The sequence below is a fragment of the Podarcis gaigeae genome (genome assembly GCF_964106915.1).
Source record: "Podarcis gaigeae genome assembly, chromosome: 2".
NCBI classification, from domain to species: domain Eukaryota; kingdom Metazoa; phylum Chordata; class Lepidosauria; order Squamata; family Lacertidae; genus Podarcis; species Podarcis gaigeae.
Genome location: NC_139679.1, coordinates 120,670,400 through 120,690,878, shown reverse-complemented (window position 1 = coordinate 120,690,878; position 20,479 = coordinate 120,670,400). Strand labels below are relative to the sequence as shown.

Here is a 20,479-nt window from a genome sequence, read left to right as displayed (position 1 = left end):
TCTCCTGCAAGTGAGGGGAACACCCTGTTGCAACAGCTCAATAAAGGCCAAGCCTACAGGCTGCTGTTTTGCTCCAGGTTATCCTGGTTGGTGTCTTTGTTTTTGTCCAAGGGAGCCCTCGGATTTTTCCAGTAACACAGCCCAAACCTGCGCAATGCAAGAATCTTTTGCCCAGCGCGGGACTCGAACCCAAGACCCTCCTGCTCTAGCGACTGAGCTATCCTGCCCCCCCTTCCCAAAACAGTGCCTGAGACTCCCAGGTGCACGTTTCTTCAGGTTTCAACCAGCGTCTCTGGATCATCCGTGCAAAAAAATATAAATAAAGAGGGGGGTGCCAAAGAGGTTTGGGGGCCGAGCCTTGCACGTGATGCTCCTGCCCCGCACCGCATGACCGGAAGTGTGGGCTACCCGCCTCTTCCCCCACCCTCTACGATCAGCTGCCTGTGGGAGCCTATCTGCTCTGCTCATTGTGAAATGGGTTTGACAGCGAGGAGACACAAGGGAGCAAAAAGCTAGAGGTTGGGAAAGACTGGGGTTTTGCTTTGTATAAAATGTTGCAAGAATTTATGTATAGGTTGGGGGGGGTGCCCCTACAGCAGATATCACGCACATGCAGCCCACTCCCGAACTCAGCAGTCGCTTTTGTGATTTGTCCCCACAAAACACTTTGGCACAGTTTCTTCCTATCTATTCAAAGGGCCTTTGCTGCATGATACCAAATGTAAGAATTCACTGATAAATGTATCTATGTACTGGCTCACTGGGAAAACTTCATAAATTCATATAGACATGTGAGCTCAGCTACTCAGCAGCCCCTCTGCCTGAGTGATAATTCCTGGCATCCTGATACCTGAGTGCCAGACAGGGAGCCATTCCAGAAATAACAAGCCCAGATGAAGACAAAAGGGTGTTATTGACTTGGCTGGGAAACAGGGAAATGTAAATCTCTCCTTACACTTGATGGGTGTTTGGTGGAAGGCAAGGAGAACCATGGGGCAGGGTCCAGGATGCTCAGATTACTGCCACCAGACCTCCCCTTTCATGATGTAACCGTGATGTAGTTTGGGGGAGTGTAACATGGGGATTAGCAGCTAATAAAAGTTTGGGGGCTCTTTTTTTCAGGGCTTCCATCTTGTTCCACCTTGTGGCAGGTGGGAGTCCTGTTGTGACAGCCTTCCATAAAGACCAAGCCTACTGGCTGTTTTGCTCCGGTATTCCTGGCTGGTGTCCTTGTTTTTTTGTCCAAGGGAGCCCTCAGATTTCTCTGTTAACAAAAGCAAGGTGTGTAAAAGATGGAGGAACCCTCCGCGCTTCCATTGCAGAACATCTGAGGGCTTATGATAATAAGAATTTATAATAATAATAATTTATTATTTATACCCCGCCCATCTGGCTGGGTTTCCCCAGCCACTCTGGGCAGTTCCCAACAGAATTATTAATAATAATAATAATAATTTATTATTTATACCCCACCCATCTGGCTAGGTTTCCCCAGCCACTCTCTCCTCCGCAGACTGACGCAAAGTGGTACCCAAACTTCATTTAGCAGGGCATCCCCATCTTCAAGCCTTCACTTGCCCTTTTCTGTGGGGGTGCTGACCTTGTTCAAAGGAAGCAGCAGCCTTGAAGGGCATCGTCCCACTTTCCTGCCACCTCCCTGTATTTGAAGAACACACAGCAGCAGAAGAGAAGAAAGTCTGGATGTATGTGGGTGGCAGCAAGAAAAGAAGGGTCACTTTTGTTTTCTCGCTGCCCCCAACCCTCAAAAAAGCCTAGACCCAGACTTACGCTCAGTGCTTTGTGGAGCACTGAGCGAATTGCCTTGCCCTCCTATGGAAGTTGGCCAACAGGGCTGGAGACAGATAACTATCTGGCTTACCAGCCCACACAGAATTTCCCGTGAAAGAGCAATGGACACATGGAAACAAAAGGGTCCCTCTTCTGGGGCGCTTCCATCTTACAATTTTGAAAGAGATGAAAAAGGAAAAGGCCTTTTGACCTCCCTGCGTTCAGATTTGACAGGTGTCACTGCAGGCGTCTCCAGCCCCTCCCCTCCGTGCTGAGGTGCGAGGACAGGCAACAAAAACACAGTTTAAGACATTTATTTCACCTGGCAGAATCCGAGACCAGGGAGAAGAGTCGGTGGAAGAAGATTGGAAGAAATTTAAAGTTTATTTACAGAAACATTGTAAAATTAAGGAATGTTAGAATGAAGTTATGTGGTTTTAGCAGAAATGTTATAAAGGATTAAGTAAAAATAGATTGTTAATTGGTGAAAGGAGAGAATGTAAAGTTACATTATATTAAGATAAATTATAGGACAAAAACTGGGAAAGATGGAAAGGATTTGCTGAAATAGCTAACCGAACTAGAATACAAAAAAGGGAGGTGTGAAGAGGTCAAGGAAACAAGCAAATGAAAGATAAGTTATGGGAAGGTTCGATGTGTTTTTTAATTGTTTTTATCTTTCTGTTTTTTCTGTCTTTTTCTTTTTTTCTTTTTCTTTTTCCTTATTGTGATGTGTTGTCTTGTTTTTGCTTAATTTGGTGTTTTCTCTTTTCTCTTTTTGGTGTTTTCTCTTTTCTCTTAAAACTTTAATAAATATTACTTTAAAAAAAATAAGACATTTATTTCACTTATTTATACAAAACGCTCTATCCTGTTTTTCTAGCACCAACATACCACGCAGAGCATCCCTTCCTTGTTTTACACAGCTGTGTCCAGTACTGTAAATATGCATTTCTTCTTCTTTTAGATGCTTTCAGAAAGAGAAACGAAACATTTCTTAAAGAGGTTTGCAACCCAAAGTCCATTTAGCTGAGAAAATGCACCCAGCTCCTCCAAACGCCAGAGTTATGCTTGTTCAGTGATATCCCAAATCTCTCCCTATCCCTGTTCCTCCACCCATCAGTTGCAGGAGTGAAACAAAGTTTGACTCTTCCTGCTAGAACCACCCTGGGCATCCATCACATGATATATGTTTGCTTGCTTGTTTGTGTGTCAGTATCTACACACATACACACACTAGCAGAAAGCAACTGGTGTCACTCAGGAATTCTAACCCCAAAATACTGAATTCATACATGGATAATGTAACTTGTTTGCTCCTAGGGCTGCACCGCTCTCCCTAACCAGGGGGACACCCAACCAGGATCTGGCCCCAAATCAATTTGGAGTCAGGATTAATGTTTAATTGGGGATTTAAAAAACCCTTTATGGTCAGGGGTGGGGGAGAGAGCCTTGAATTCATGAATTCATATGGTAATGCTTTTCCACTGAGTGAATTATCTGATGATAAGTAAGAGTTATAGTCTATCTGAAGCTCTTTCCACACTCCAGATACTTATATGTTTTTGCCCCTGAGTGAATTCTTTCATGACAATGGAGGTATGCCCTTGTATCGAAGCCGTTCCCACATTGCACTGGTATGGTTTCTCCTGCGTGTGAATTCTTTGATGAGAAGTGAGGTCTCTGCTCAGACAGAAGCACTTTCCACACACCAAGCACTGATACGGTTTCTCCCCTGTGTGAATTCCTTGATGATAGGTGAGATTTGCCTTTTGTGTGAAGCCCTTTCCACATTCCAAGCACTGATACGGTTTCTCCCCGGTGTGAACTCTCTGATGAGCAGTAAGAATCGTCTTCTGTGTGAAGCACTTCCCACATTCCAGGCATTTGTACGGTTTCTCCCCGGTGTGAACTCTTTGATGGCGAATGAGGTCTTTGTTCAAGCAGAAACCCTTCCCGCACTCTGAGCATTTATATGGTTTGTCTCCGGTATGAATTTTTTGATGAGAAGTGAGGCTCGTCTTTTGCATGAAGCTCTTTCCACACTCCAGGCATTTATGTGGTTTCTCCCCGGTGTGAGTTCTTTGATGATAAGTGAGATCGCACTTCCGAATGAAGCTCTTTCTGCACTCCAAGCATTCGTACGGTTTCTCCCCGGTGTGAATTCTTTGGTGGTAAGTAAGAGTTAAATTCTGCCTGAAGCTCTTTCCGCACTCCAGGCACTGATATGGTTTCTCCCCTGTGTGAATTGTCTGATGACAGGTGAGATTCCTCTTCTGAGTGAAGCTCATTCCACACACTAAGCATTGATATGGTTTCTCCCCTGTGTGAGTTCTCTGATGATCAGTGAGCTTCGTCCTGCTGCTGAAGAACTTTCCACACTCCAAACACTGATAGGGTTTCTCTTCTCTGTGAATTCTCTGATGATTAGTGAGAGTTATGTTTTGTCCAAAGCTCTTCACACACTCCAAGGGTGTATAGGCTTTCTCCACTGAGTGAATTTTCTGATGAGTTTGATAAGTGAAACTTTTGTTCTCATGAAAAGCCTTTTCACACTCTAAGCACCGATATGGCTCCTCCCCTGTGTGAATTATCTGATGTGAAGTCCTCTTCGAATGGAAACTCTTTCCACACTCCAGGCACTGATAAGGTTTCTCCCCAATATGAATGCTTTGATGTGTAGCAAGATCAGAACTATGATGAAGGTCCTTTCCGCGTGCTGTAATGAAAATAGAAAAATGAGGTAGAAACAGAGCTTTTGTGACAGACCACATATAGGTGGTTATATTCTGATGACAGAAACCACCGACAAGATGGGAGAGTCAGAGTTTTTGATTCTAAAGGAGTCAATTTAGTGGGTGTGACATGGTGGAATTGAGGGAACAGGGAGGGACATAATTCGCAGAAGACATGCTAATGCAGTTTCTTTAAAAAGAAAAGAAAAAACAAGGTTAACATTTAACAAAACCAAACCCTATTTTTAAGGAATTGTCAAAATTTGAAAATCTATTGTGCGTCAGGGCAAGACACAGAAAATAATTCACCAATTTGAACTGTCGTGCCAAGTTCCATGAAAATACAACAGGATCTTTCATGGGCACCTGGGAAATTATTAAATTCATCAGTTTTAAAAAATCTAATGTCGTTATTGAAGCTTCTTTGCAAATATGGATTATGTATACAGATATGCCCATATACCGGTATATCTCTCACTTTTACAAACTGTTGTTTTAATTGTGTTCTAGTTTTAATTGCTCATATTGAGCTCCAAGCATTGTTAGCCAACTTGTAGATTTCTGTTCAATGGAAAGGGGGGGATATAAATGTTTCGATAAAGAAAAATAGCTAAATCCTGCTCGATGGAAAGAAGGAGGTACAGTGGTGCCCCGCAAGACGAACGCCTCGCAAGACGGAAAACTCGCTAGACGAAAGAGTTTTCCGTTTTTCTTCGCAAAACGAATTTCCTATGGGCTTGCTTCGCAAGACAAAAATGTCTTGCAAGTTCCCGCGGGTTTTCCCCCCTTTCCCCCCTTTTTCTAAGCCGCTAAGCCGCTTATCCGCTAAAAGCCGCTAATAGCGCTAATCCGCTAAGCCGTCAATGGGCTTGCTTCACAAGACGAAAAAACCCGCAAGAAGAAGAGACTCGCGGAACGGATTCTTTTCATCTTGCGAGGCACCACTGTACTAAATTGTTGGGATTCTGCAAAACAGAAGCAGCAGCTGAAATTAATATATAATGTCTAAATAAATATTATAATCCACTAGGGAAATATACTTTTACTGAGAGAGGCCACGATCCCACAGTTCTCCTCCATGACTTCTTTGTGTAGAGCTCTTTGGTCAGGATGCAGTAGAGCCCACTCCTCGGCCGTGAAACACACAGCCACATCCTCAAACGATGCTGGGTCCTGAAAGAAAAGCAAATATTTTCCTCTTTATAGATAACCAATTCATAAAACTCACCAATGCTGCCTACCTGCAACCCCTGCATCCACAGCCTTCCTGTTGGGCAACTTCCTTGACCCCATAACTTCCCCCCCCCCTTTAAATGCCAAAATATAGACACACCCTGACTACCCCCTGGCAGCCTCCCCACTGGTCCTCCCCTTACCTGGTCCGTTGCCACAGCAACTGCTTCCCTTCCACCAGAAAGAAATGGATGGTTAAGTCTCGCTGGCGTCATTCCATCGCCTGTGAGAGACAAAGGTGGAGGACAGAGATCAGAATGGGCTTGTCTCAGAGGTTAAGTGGCCCATGTCTAAGCACCCCCTTGACATTGCAAAATGTCATGTATATTACAAAATGTCATGTATATTACAAAATATTATGTATATTACAAAATATTATGTATATTACAAAATGTTGTGTATATTACAAAATATCATGTACACTATAATCTGTCATGTATATTTCGTTATATAGACGCTTTCATTTTCAGTACAGTCAAACCTCGGTTCCCAAACGCCTCCGTTTTGGAACATTTCAGCTCCCAAATGCCAAAAACCCAGAAGTGTTCTGGTTTTCAAACGTTTTTCGGAAGCCAAACGTCCGAAGCGGCTTCCGCTCGAGTGCAGGAATCTCCTGCAGCCAATCAGAAACCCTGCCTTGGTTGTCGAACATTTCAGAAGCCGAATGGGACGGATTACATTCGACAACCAAGGTTTGACTGTACTGTGCAAAGACATCTCTCCCCAGCTGGGATCTTGGCAAACTACAAGTTGGCTTCCATGTGTTCAAGTGCTGAAAATAAACATCACATTGAACTGTGGGAAAGGACCAGAAGGAAGTGTATCTCGCCCCGCTGCATGCGCGCGTATGTACACGTACACACACACAGAGCAGAGTCACGAGAACCCAGAAGGATTTCCTGGAATTCTTTCATAACACTGGGAAACCATTTTTTTCCATTTTCTGTTGCATGAGATTTTTCAACTGTTCTTATATGTTCTTTCAATGCTGATTTCAAATCTGAAATCAATTTTCCTGTACATGCTATAGTTATCTTGCACTTTCCGACTTTTGCCGATATGTCATATTTACATTGGGGATTAGTGGACACTGATACGTTGATCTACCCTAACCACATGGTAATTATTGTTTTGCAAACTTAATTTTTCTTTATTTTTATAGTTTTGTAACCTAACCTAACCTAACCTAACCTAAATATTTGTATTTTTCAGATCGGACCATATAAGAACATATAAGAACAGTTGGAAAATCTCATGCAAAAGAAAATGAAAAAATTTTTGTTCCCCAGTATACTGTGTATCCCAAGGGAATACATTTTTTTGCATACCTCCAACTGTACATAGATATACATGCCATTTTTAATGCTATACATGTCATGTTCAATGCTATATAATTCACTTACATTTATACTCATATTGTACTACTTTTGGCTATAATACTAATAATAATAATTTATTATTTATACCCCGCCCATCTGGCTGGGCCTCCCCAGCCACTCTGGGCGGCTTCCATAGAAACCAAAAATACAGTAAAATATCACACGTTAAAAACTTCCCTGAACAGTGTTTAATAAAATATTGAATTCTTGCATTGTGAAAAACAAAGATTATGGTGAAAAGTGAAAAACAGGAATTGCAAAAAAACTAGAGCTTACAAAACAAAACCAACTTCAATATGAAATCAGCACGTCAAAATCAGGTTAGAACAACTGCAGGAGTCAATGCAACAAAAAATTTGTTTCCCAATGATTAATGGAAGGAGACCAAATTCAAATTCATGCTCCATTACCCAGCAAGATGGCGCCTCCCTCCCTCTCCTCCTGCACCTTCCACCTTTGCAGGGGAATCTCTCTGATGTTCTCTGGAGCCTTCACAGCATATGGGAAATCAGTGGCGACTTCTGTGAACAGACCCTGAACCGGAAAAGAGGGAACGGGGGGGGGGGGGAGGAGAAAAGGAGAGTTAGCGGCAAAGGCGTTGGCGTTTAGGACACTTTCAGAACATAGCTGTCAACCTACAGATTTGAAAATAAGGAACCAGCAGCCTCGAGAATAAGGGATCAGCAGCCAAAATAAGGGATTTTGCTTGGCTTATACATAAATCCGGCACTGATGGAGCCATGCTGCTTTTGCTGCCACTGACTGTGTTTTGGACTAGATGATCCTAAGGGTCTACAACTCCGACCAAAGAAGAGGGGCAGACAAAACTGATGAACGACGACGTGATGGCAAAGCTTCCAGGCAGAATTAGAAACCAGGAAGAGGACCTCTTTCATAAAGAATGGGGAAAGTTTATAACTTAGTTGAAAAGCTATTGTCAAGAGTTACATATATTGGTAGGATTGACAGAAAACTTGTAGTAAAAATTTGAACTATGGATGGACAAATGATTTATAAAAATAGAGTTATGAAAGGGATGCAGAGGGGGAAATCACTACATTAAGATGCTGCACTGGTTGGAGGGGATGCTAAGCAGCACATCGGGGCTGCTGTTGTGCTGGCGTGAGGAGTTCCATCGGCCCTTCCCCGCCCAAGAGATGGGGGGAGGGAGAGAGACTCTCGCCCACGCCGCCCGTGAGCCCAGAATGAGGCGGTTGCGGTGCTGCGACGGCCGCTGAAGCGCTGCCCTTCTGCATCCCTCCTCATCACCCTCCCTCAGGCCGCCTCCCTAGCCGCCGCTGCCACCTCCGGCTTCCCCTGGCAGCGTGGCGGAAGTCTCGCAACAGAGGGGCTGCCTGCCTGCCCGCCCGCCACCACCTATCTCCTCACGACGCACCCCTGAAGTGGAAAAGGGAGAGACAGAGATGTGGCAGCTCATGCACACGCTCTCTCTCACGCGGCGGAGGACCCCGAGCCGCTGCTTCCCTCCCGAGCCGGGCAAGCATGAAACCCGGGAAATTTAAGGGACATCAAGGGACATACATCATCAATAAGGGACAGCAGCGGGACATGGCGCTGGGATAAGGGAGTTTCCCGCCAAATAAGGGACGGTTGACAGCTATGTTTCAGAAAGGATTTGAAAAATATAGGGAGTTTTGGGATTTTCTGCTTCACGTTCCTCAGCCCTTTCAAACCACCAGAACAAAACTTTTCCAAACCTGCGGCTCTTTCGGCTTCCTGTCCTCTGCCTGGCTCAGGAGGAAACCTTCGGCCAGGGCCACCGCCTGGGAACAGGTCTCTGCTCCACATTCCCTCACCCAGCTTTGCATCTCCGGGGGGAGGACAGCCAGGAACTGCTCCAAGATCACCTGGTCCAGGATCTGGGTCTTAGAGTGAAGCTCTGGCTTCAGCCACCGACGGCAAAAGTCATGAAGCAGGTTGCAAACCTCTCGGGGCCCCTCGGCCTCCTGGTAGTGGAACTGCCTGAAACGTTGGCGCTGAGCGTCTGAGCTGAGGGCGTCCTCCGCACCCAGGATATTCTGCACAGTTCTTTCCCAGAATCCCTCACTCCTCCCAGCCCGGGTGGTGTCAAGGCCAGCTGTGCCTTGTCCATCCATGTTGGGGCTGTGCTCCAAGGAATCCTCTGGCTCTCCCCTCTTCTTCCAATCTGCCTTTTCAAGGCAAAAACTGCCCTGGTTCAAGGTACAACCAAGCCCCTGCAAAGGGAAGAAAATGGCTTGTTAGAGAATCATTGAATTGTTACGGCTAGAAGCTTTCCATTCACCAAAGCTGGACGAGTCTGGCTACGAAGCAGCTCTTTGGACTAACAGATGGACAACAAACATGGGTTCTCCAAGTCCTTATGGGGCTAAGTTACTGCAAGGCTGAAAGGAGGAAGACTCAGCATCTGACACCCAGTGGCCTGAAGATCTCACTGCTCTTTCTATATCTGATTGCATGGCTTATAATAGTCACTTTCATTTAGATCTCTATTTGGGCATCTGGACTGCTTATAAAAGGTAAAGGTAAAGGTACCTCTGCCCGTACGGGCCAGTCTTGACAGACTCTGGGGTTGTGCGCCCATCTCACTCAAGAGGCCAGGGGCCAGCGCTGTCCAGAGACACTTCCGGGTCACGTGGCCAGCGTGACATCGCTGCTCTGGCGAGCCAGAGCCGCACACGGAAACGCCGTTTACCTTCCCGCTGGTAAGCGGTCCCTATTTATCTACTTGCACCCGGAGGTGCTTTCGAACTGCTAGGTTGGCAGGCACTGGGACCGAGCAGTGGGAGCGCACCCCGCCGCAGGGATTCGAACCGCCGACCTTTCGATCGGCAAGTCCTAGGCGCTGAGGCTTTAACCCACAGCGCCACCTGTGTCCCTGGACTGCTTATATTTATGTATAAATAAATATTTATATTTACATATCTACGGGACCGCCTCTCCTGGTCTGCCCTGCAGAGGACCTTAAGTTCCATGAATAACCATAGTTTAGAGGTCCCGGGCCCTAAAGAATTTAGACTATCCTCCACCAGGGCCAGGGCCTTTTCAGTGATGGCCTTTTCAGTGAATGCTCTGTCCCATAAGACTAAGGCCCTTCAGGATTTAACCTACTTCCGTCGGGCCTGTAAGACAGAGCTATTCCGCCTGGCCTTTAATTTGAATTCAGCCTGATCTTTTGTTTCCTTTCCCTTCCCTCCCCCTCCCCTTTTATGAAGATTACCCACTCTGAGACCCCACAGCTAATTCTCCCCTGGCCTCCTTGCTGGCCCAAATAGGACCAATTCAGCCAGCTAGCCCTAAATTGATTTTAGAATTTTATTGTTATTCATATTTTATGCTGCTTTTATATTTAAGTGTCTTAAATTTGTTGTTAGCCGCCCTGAGCCTGGTTTTCTGAACTGGGAAGGGTGGGGTAAAAAAAATATTATTATTATTATTATTATTATTATTATTATTATTATTATTATGCCTCTCCCATATCAGTCTCTAGAGGTGAGGGGAGACAGACTTTCAGTTCCTCATCAGGCAATAGCGTTTCCTCCTGCCTTGCCCCACTTAGCCTTTCCCAGACTATGACTTTGAGAGCAGCAGCAGCAGCAGCAACAGGGAATATTTCATTCATTCAGAGATTATTATTTTTTTAAAAAATAGTTTCATAAGTTGTGCTTCTTTGTTTCTCAATTTGATCCTTTACATGGTTTTGTATGTTTTGAGGTATTTTACGCATTGTGATTTGCTGTTACTTTTATTGATTATATATTGGTAATTCTTTATTGTGGTTGAACTGCTTAATTATTATTTGCTGATGTTTCCTATTAGATTCTGTTGGATTGATGAATGTTGCTTTGTTTCATATAAGTTATTGGCTGCAGGAGTTTCCTGCAGCAAATCAGAAGCAGCGCATTGTTTTCCAAACTTTTTGGAAGTCGGATGGACTTCCGGAACGGATTCCATTTGACTTCCGAGGTATGACCGTACTGGGGATTAGAGGGCAGTTATGTCGCGTGAAGGCTCTGGATTAAAGGCTTCCATGCCCCTGGGAATCAGAGGATCCTACATCCATCCTTCTCTCCAGTCCATCCCTTATGGCTCTCAGCCTTCCACTGATTCCAGCCCCCCCCCCCAATAATCCTCACTGCATAATCCATAAACCACTCTCACACAAGCTAAAAAAACCAATGCAATTCTGGGCTGCATCCATAGGAGTATAGCATCTAGATCAAGGGAAGTAATAGTGCCACTGTATTCTGCTCTGGTCAGACCTCACCTGGAGTACTGCGTCCAGTTCTGGGCACCACAGTTCAAGAAGGACACTGACAAACTGGAACGGGTCCAGAGGAGGGCAACCAAAATGGTCAAAGGCCTGGAAACGATGCCTTATGAGGAACGGCTAAGGGAGCTGGGCATGTTTAGCCTGGAGAAGAGGAGGTTAAGGGGTGATATGATAGCCATGTTCAAATATATAAAAGGATGTCACATAGAGGAGGGAGAAAGGTTGTTTTCTGCTGCTCCAGAGAAGCGGACACGGAGCAATGGCTCCAAACTACAAGAAAGAAGATTCCACCTAAACATTAGGAAGAACTTCCTGACAGTAAGAGCTGTTCGACAGTGGAACTAGCTGCCAAGGAGTGTGGTGGAGTCTCCTTTTTTGGAGGTCTTTAAGCAGAGGCTTGACAACCATATGTCAGGAGTGCTCTGATGGTGTTTCCTGCTTGGCAGGGGGTTGGACTCGATGGCCCTTGTGGTCTCTTCCAACTCTATGATTCTATGATTCTAAGCTGTTTACTTCCAACTGGTACCTGCTGCCTTAGATTAAAAAGGGTTCCCATTTTCAGCTGTGCTTCTGTACTCCGGGACAAAAACAAAAGCACAGGTCAGGTGCCGCATGTCTGAAAGCGCACACCAACACACACGAGTGTCCACCGTGCCTGCAGACCCTCCAAGTGTCCCTATTTTCCAGGAATTTACAGAAGCCACCCCGGTTTCTGAGTTGATCCCGGAATGCCTCGCTTTTCCCTGGGACCTCCCTATTTTCATCGGGGAAATGCTGGAACGTATGTAGCTATCCGACCCCGACCCCCCCCCCAGCCCTGTACAGGGAAGTTTTTTAATGTTTAATATCTTATTATGTTTTTATATATGTCGGAAGCTGCCCAGAGTGGCTGGGGCAAACCATAGGATGATGATTATGATAATATTAAACGAGCGAGGTCCCAACCAAAGAAGAATGGCAACTTAAACTGATGGAATATGCACAGCTTGCGGGTCTAACTTACAGAATATGAGAACAAGAAGAACATTTGTTTAAAGAAGATTGGAAAATTTTTATTGACTATATGGGGGGATTGTGTACACTTGAAAACGTTGGCAGCATCAAGATAAATTCAACAGTGTAAATAAGTTTTGGTGGAAGTAATAATGGAATACTGAATGCTTTAGTTTATATAAAATATGCAGGGATTTATGCTATGCAAAATGAACCATGGAAAGAGAAGAAGGCAAGTCACTGATATTTCAAGGTTGTCTAAATGAATATTCAAAGTTGTAAACAGAAAACTTAATAAACATTATATTAAAAAGTAAAAATGAAAATGTTGGAGGGTATGTGCCTGACTGTTGTGGCAGTGCAAATCCTAACAGAAGCGCAGCTGATGATTCTCGCCCAGCCCCCCAGCCCAGCCCTGCAGACCTATTTGAAACCTCCCCACGGCATGAAACATCCAAGGGGCCTCTTGCTGGCTGCAGAGAGGAGGAAGAAAGAAGCCCAGATCCCTAAAAGCTTGTGTGCAGGGAAGTTTTTAATGTGTGACATTTTAATGTATTTTTAATCTTTGTTGGAACCCGCCCAGAGTGGCTGGGGAAGCCCAGCCAGATGGGCGGGGTACACATTAATTATTATGATTATGATTATTATGTGTTGTGTTGGGCAAATCCCAGGTGAATCTGCTGCAGAGGCTGCCTCCCTATGGGGTAAAGTGGGGCCAGGGTTTGGCTCCCTACACACTCTCAGCCGGCTACCCCTAACCCCCCCACCCCACATTTTCTCCCCATTCAAAGCCTGGGATCCCGGAATCTCCCCCTCCTCACCCCTCCCTTTCAGGTCCTCCTAGGCACCCACCCCTGCAGCCCAGGGACCCCTACCCTTCAAATAGACGATTTTTTTGGGGGGGCGGCTCACCAGATCCCAGGTGGGGCCACCGACGCAGCGCTTGGGGGAGACAGAAGAAGCTTCCCTACAGGAGAGGTGGGTTGTTGGGGGGTGGAGATGCACTTCCGGTATGAGACCACCCTCCCCTTTCTCTCTAGGAATCCTCTCCACTGCCCCTTCCTCTCTAGGAATCTTCTCCACTTCCCCTTCCTCTCTAGGAATCCACTCCACTTCCCCTTCCTCTCTAGGAATCCTGTTAAAGTTCCTTTAACCCTTTAGGATGTTCAGCAGCCTCTTGAAGCCTCTTGATCAGGGGTCAGCAACCTTTTTCAGCACTGTTCCTCAGACCATGTGGGGGGCTGGACTATATTTTTTTTGGGGGGGGGGATAAATAAATTCCTATGCCCCACAAATAACCCAAAGATGCATTTGAAATAAAAAGACACAATCTTTGTTGTTGTTTAGTCGTTTAGTCGTGTCCGACTTTTCGTGACCCCCTGGACCAGAGCACGCCAGGTACTCCTGTCTTCCACTGCCTCCCGCAGTTTGGTCAAACTCATGCTGGTAGCTTCAAGAACATTGTCCCACCATCTCGTCCTCCGTCATCCCCCTTTCCTTGTGCCCTCCATCTTTCCCAACACCAGGGTCTTTTCCAGGGAGTCTTCTCTTCTCATGAGGAGGCCAAAGTATTGGAGCCTCAGCTTCACGATCTGTCCTTCCAGTGAGCACTCAGGGCTGATTTCCTTCAGAATGGAGATGTTTGATCTTCTTGCAGTCCATGGGACTCTCAAGAGTCTCCTCCAGCACCAGAATTCAATAGCATCAATTCTTCGGCTATCAACCTTCTTTATGGTCCAGCTCTCACTTCCATACATCACTACTGGGAAAACCATGGCTTTAACTATACGGACCTTTGGTGATGTCTCTGCTTTTTAGGATGCTGTCTAGGTTTGCCATCACCTTTCTCCCAAGGAGCAGGCGTCTTTTTAATTTCGTGGCTGCTGTCGCCATCTGAAGTGATCAGGGAGCCCAAGAAAGTAAAATCTCTCACTGCCTCCATTTCTTCCCCTTCTATTTGCCGGGAGGTGATGGGACCAGTGGCCATGACCTTCGTTTTTTGATGTTGAGCTTCAGACCATATTTTGTGCTCTCCTCTTTCACCCTCATTAAAAGGTTCTTTAATTCCTCCTCACTTTCTGCCATCAAGGTTGTGTCATCTGCATATCTGAGGTTGCTGATATTTCTTCCGGCGATCTTAATTCCGGCTTGGGATTCATCCAGCCCAGCCTTTACTCATGTAAAAACACACTGATTCCCAGACCATCCGCAGGCCAGATTTAGAAGGCGATGGGGCCGCATCCGGCCCCCGAACCTTAGGTTACTACCCCTGCTCTTGATCCTTTGTTGCTGGGCAGGGGATTATATGCAATAATAATAACAACAATAATAATAACTTTTATTTATACCCTGCCCTCCCCGGCCAGAGCCGGGCTCAGGGCGGCTAACACCAATAAAATCACAGTTGTAGCAGGAACCCCCCCACCCCAATCATTCTGTTTGTATAAACTTCACACACACACACACACACACACACACGCCACATTTCTGTTATAAATTCATAGAAAAATCAACCATACATTGGATTTGCACTGTTCCATTTTTATTTTACTCCATATGACAAGAACTAACAAAGGGGGGTGACTTAGTCCTGGTCAGCCATAATCCCTTCACTGTCTCAGCACATAAACAGGAGCCCTGCCCATGCCAACCCTTGTTGCTATCAAAGGGTTAAAGGGTAGCAGAAACGCTCTAATCACTGAGCAGCTGGAGGTCATTAGGCTTCCAGGAACATGAGTTTGTATAAATAGTCTCCTGTGTGTTTGTTCTTCCCTTTTCTTCTCCCCTTTTTTGGGCGTGTTTGCTGAGATGTGTGGTTCTTCGCCAGGGTTGTTTTTTGTTTTGTAAATAAACCTTATCTTTGAGTTACAAACCGCATGCTCCAAGACTCCTCTTTGAAAAGATACTGCCTCTCCTGCCCTTCTTCAACTGCTGTGCGAAATACTCTGCTGTAGTGGGACTTGTGACGATGGAAGCGCACTGGGCATTTACATTAAACTAATTAAAGTTTAATGGGACAGGTTATGGGTGTTTGTACGTCAAGAAGGAGCTAAGGAGTGCAGTTCAGAGTGATTTATGCAAGGACTGGAGCGAAGTCAGAAGCGGTTGCCGACAACGAAAGCCTTCAAAGCAGCTTGAGTCCTGCAATGTGCCTAGAAAAGTTTTAAACAGGCACTGAGCAGTTTGTACTCGCTGGAAGACGTCTTATTCCTCAAGGAGCCACCTCAGCAGCTGGGAGACGGTCTACAGGTGTGTGAGTATCGTTCCTAAGCCCCAGGGAGGATGGCAGAGTCCCAGGAAAGTTTTACTGTCCCGTTTACGCGACTCAATGGGAAAAATTGGCAAGATTGGAAGGCTAGAGTGAGGGTTTGGTTGCAAGCAAAAGAGTTGTGGAGTTGTACTGAAGCACCGCCTTTACAGGCACCTGCAGACGCGTCTGCAGAAGACAAAGCAACAGCAGCAGCTTCACAGAAACGTGACAGGAGAGCCCAAGGTCTACTAGTTTTGGCAGTGGGACCAGAGCAAATACCTTACGTTTCTGAGTTAAAGAACACGCATGAGGTCTGGACGGTTCTGCAGCGGCTAAATTCCAGAAACACTGCGGGGGCCAAGATCCATGCTACAAGATGTTTGTTTGATTTACGTCTCCAACCGGGAGTGTGTGTGAAAGAACATATTGCCAAAATGGTGTCTGCCTTTAATCAACTAAGACAGCTGGGCATTCCTTTCTCTATGGAGCAGCAGTCATACATATTGTTGTCTTCTCTTGATAAAAGCTATGAGACTCTAGCTCTAACTTTGGAAGCTATGCCTTCAACTGAATTAACCCTTGAATACATTTCATCTCGGCTTGCAGATGAACAGGATAAAAGGCAAAGAGAAAGAGGTTTGTCTTTAAAGGGGAGTTATGCTGTGCCTAAGAGTGTTGATGCTGAGTTCGAGCACACAGTAAATGCTTTTGCAGCTAGACACTGTTTTCGCTGTGGTTCCCCTTCCCATTTAATTAGGAATTGCACACGTGAACCTGGTCAAGACAGCACCAAGGCCGTTACCCCTAGTTACCAGACAAGGAGTTCCAGGGGACGTCGAAGAAGAGGAGGAGGTCATGGCTACTCCCACAGCACACAGCACATGGCTTCAGCAATGGCGTTGATGCAAGGGCGTGGCCAAGGCAGCAATCTACGCTGGTTGATCGACAGTGGTGCATCTCACCACCTGGTGGCACCATCTAGTGTCCGTTTGCAGAATTGCAGACATTTGCAAACCCTTAAAGTTGTGACAATGGCAGATTCAACTAAACGTTCCTTAGAGACCGTAGGCACAGTGTTCTTGAAATGTTTGCAAACAGAAATTGATGCCTACGTGCTAAAGGGATTGAAGGGGTGTATTTTGTCTGTGTCAGAACTTGATAGAAATGGGTTTAAAACTGTGTTTGAAAATGGGGTTTGCACTATTTCAAAGAATAACGTATCTCTTTTGCAGGTGGAATGCAGAGATGGGTTATATTATTTTGAGACAAGTCCAGATGAAGTTGAACAGGTTCATGCTGGTTGTGTGAACACGCCTACCCATAATTCTTGTGTCCATTTATGGCACCGCCGTCTGGGACATATTAATTTTCAGTATGTTAAAAGGCAACCTGAATTATCAGAAGGGTGCAAAATGAACAAATGTACTAAGTATTTGGATTGTACTGCATGCAAAAGGGCGAAGGTTCATAGATGCAGCTATCCCAGTTCAGATAGGAAATCTGACAAAGTATTCCAACTTGTGCATATGGACCTATGTGGCCCAATGCCTGTTGCTAGCATGGGAGGTTCGAGGTATGCACTGTGTCTCTCGGATGACAAAACAAAGGTTACATGGTTTTTTCCTCTCAAAACAAAAGCAGATACTGCAGAAACAGTTAAAAATTGGGTTCATGCAGTGGAACTTGAATTCGGTACTAGAGTACTTGCTTTTCAGACAGACAGAGGGTCAGAATTTACCGGGTCTGTGTTGCAGAATTTCTTTAAGAAAAAGGGAATTAAGCATCGTCTGTCTACACCTTATTCCCCCCAAGAAGGAGGCGTGGCCGAACGTAAAAACAGGGTTCTGCAAGAGTTGGCAAACTCTATGTTGTTTGATGCTAAACTCCCTCAAAGTTACTGGGCGGAAGCCTGGCAGGCGGCTACTCATATTCTGAACCGAGTATATAATTCTGTAATTGGCACCACCCCTTATTTTGCTTTATATGGGAAGAAGCCCAAAATTAATTACTTTCGGGTGTTTGGATGTCCAGCCTATGTACTTATCCCAAAAGCGTTAAGGAAAAAGGGAGGTCCAAGGGCTAGGAAACTCATCTTTTGTGGGTACGAACCACACGCCAAATCTTGGAGGTTCGTGAACCCAAATGGGAATACTACAAGAGTGGTCCTCAGTAGGAGCGCTGAATTTTGTGAGCAATCTGGATGGACTCACTTACATGCTAACCCTGACATTTTGAGAGATGATTTAGGCATTTATGCTGAGAATGAAAGTCCAGAGAGTAGTGAGCCAGAAGAGGATGGTGCACATGGTTCAGATGCAGATTCTGACCAGGCACAAGGTCCTTCTCCTAAGGTAGAAAAGCCAGAATCTAGGAGTGTTCCAACATCGCCAGTCAGTAGGCCTAGCAGACAGCAAAAGCGAAGCAGGTCGCCTGCAACCCCAAGCCCAAGGGAGGTATCTAAACGGAGGTCTTTATCCCTAGAGGCACATCCAGGTATAAAGTCTGAGACAGACTCTGACAGCCAACGGTCAGAGGGGGCACAAGAGGAACAATTGCGCAGGTCAAATCGTGCCACAAAGGGCAAGCCGCCAGAGCGGTTTAAGGTGACAAGTGTATACGTAAATATGGCACAGTGTGAGCCAGATAGCTATATGGAAGTACAACAGCTTCCAAGCTCAGAAGCCGTAAAGTGGCAGGAAGCAATGGAAAAAGAGATGTCTTCAATGAAGTCTCTCGGTGTGTTTACAAGTACAGAGCTTCCGAAAGGGCAACAAGCTGTAGGTTGTCGATGGGTATATCGTTTAAAGCCCACAACTACTGAGGAGTTGCAATATAAAGCCCGACTAGTTGCAAAAGGGTTTTCGCAGCGCAAAGGTGTTCACTATTCTCAAATCTATGCCCCTACTTCAAGATCAGAGTCATTAAGAATGCTTTTAGCCTCTTCAGCTAAGAAGGGAAATAAGCTGTTTCATTTTGATGTCAATGTGGCTTATTTAAACGCAGACTTACAGGAGGAAGTCTATATGACACCACCACCGGGTTTTGAAGGAGACAAGCCAAACCAGGTCTGGCGCCTACACAAATCCATTTATGGGTTGAAACAGTCCGCCCGTAATTGGAATTCCTGCTTAAACGATGCTCTAGAGAGCATGGGGTTCAGAAAGAGCGCAGCAGATGCGTGTCTTTATCTAAAAGGCTCGGGATGTGAACAAGAAGCAGTCTTGATATTCGTTGACAATTTATTATACAGTGGAAAGGATGATAAACTTGCACAACAATTTGCCACAAAGCTTGGAGAAAGGTTTCAGATAAAATCACTAGGCAATGTATCTGTTTATCTAGGAGTTAAAATTCAGCAAGATGAAAATGGGAACTATTGGCTCAGCCAAGAAGCTAAGATCCAGCAGTTGCTGGAAAGGTTTAAAATGGACAACTGTGCTGGTGTTAAAACCCCAATGGAGCTAAGTTACACAAAGGATGCTCAAGCCGAGCAACAGGCAGAGTTCTCTAATCCCGGGGTTTACCAGTCAGCGATAGGCAGTCTACTCCACATTGCACAGTGGACTCGGCCCGATATAACATATGCTGTCAACATGCTGTGTAGACAAGCTGAAAAACCATCAATGCATGCTTGGCAAGGAGTAAAAAGAGTTTTAAGGTATCTCCAAACTACCAAAAGGTTTCGCTTAAAACTATCAGCAGAGGGCAGCACACAACTTGAATGTTGGGCCGACAGCAGTTGGGCAGATGCTGGACCAGATAGAAAATCAGTGTCAGGAATGGCGATAAAATTTGGAAATGCACTAATTGGTTGGAGATCAAGAAAGCAGTCACTTATAGCTTTAAGTTCAACTGAATCTGAGTTTAATGCATTATCAGATATATGTAGAGAACTGGAATTTTATAAGCAACTGGTACAAGAATTGTTTGGAGAATGTTCCCTACCTATCAGAGTGTGGGAAACAACCAACCTTGTATTAAACTAGCTAAATCAGGTCAATTCAAGGCCCACACAAAACACTTGGATATCCGTTATCAAAATGTATGCCAAAGTGTAAAACAAGGTTTAATTGAACTAAAGTATTGTCCAAGCCAAGAAAATCTCGCAGACGGTTTTACGAAAGCTTTGGGTCCGCAATCTCATAAATGTTTCTGTTCAGGTTTAAATTTGAATTAAGGTTGGTGCAGCTCAGTGTTACGAGCGAGAGGGGGTGTTGCTATCAAAGGGTTAAAGGGTAGCAGAAACGCTCTAATCACTGAGCAGCTGGAGGTCATTAGGCTTCCAGGAACATGAGTTTGTATAAATAGTCTCCTGTGTGTTTGTTCTTCCCTTTTCTTCTCCCCTTTTTTGGGCGTGTTTGCTGAGATGTGTGGTTCTTCGCCAGGGTTGTTTTTTGTTTTGTAAATAAACCTTATCTTTGAGTTACAAACCGCATGCTCAAAGACTCCTCTTTGAAAAGATACTGCCTCTCCTGCCCTTCTTCAACTGCTGTGCAAAATACTCTGCTGTAGTGGGACTTGTGACGATGGAAGCGCACTGGGCATTTACATTAAACTAATTAAAGTTTAATGGGACAACCCTGATGATCCCAGACAGAAGACAATCAAGATCACAAAGAACTTGCATATGGGAGTGGATTCAACATGGACTGAAACAAAGGACACTGATCAGATCTTCCCTCAGGGGGCAGGAAACTGCAAACTGCCCTTTGTCCTCTGGAAAGTACTCATGGGGAGGGGGGAAAGGAGGAACCAGCCAGGTGACAAGACACTCAGGTTACCACCAACTCCTCCCTCAGCCCCTCCTTTCTGTAATGTATGCCTCCCT

The 20,479-nt window shown here is 45.3% G+C and overlaps 2 protein-coding genes across 2 annotated transcripts in view; one reads left to right on the top strand and one right to left on the bottom strand.

The window, feature by feature from the left end:
• Positions 1 to 2,085: 2,085 nt before the first annotated feature.
• LOC310837453 (uncharacterized protein) lies at positions 2,086 to 13,501 on the bottom strand. Its single transcript, XM_083724071.1, has 7 exons — positions 13,314 to 13,501; positions 8,854 to 9,351; positions 7,546 to 7,669; positions 5,900 to 5,979; positions 5,564 to 5,696; positions 2,637 to 4,507; positions 2,086 to 2,110 (listed from the first exon to the last, which is right to left on the bottom strand). Exons 2-6 carry the CDS (start codon positions 9,250 to 9,252, stop codon positions 3,306 to 3,308), a joined length of 1,938 nt encoding a protein of 645 aa, XP_083580197.1. The 5' UTR covers positions 9,253 to 9,351; positions 13,314 to 13,501; the 3' UTR covers positions 2,086 to 2,110; positions 2,637 to 3,305.
• Positions 11,432 to 20,479, top strand: part of LOC310837920 (uncharacterized protein) — a 26,225-nt gene continuing 17,177 nt past the window's right edge. Inside the window, exon 1 of the mRNA XM_083725159.1 lies at positions 11,432 to 11,726. The gene's annotated coding sequence lies outside the window, so the exon portion shown is untranslated. The remainder of the gene's footprint in view (positions 11,727 to 20,479) is intronic.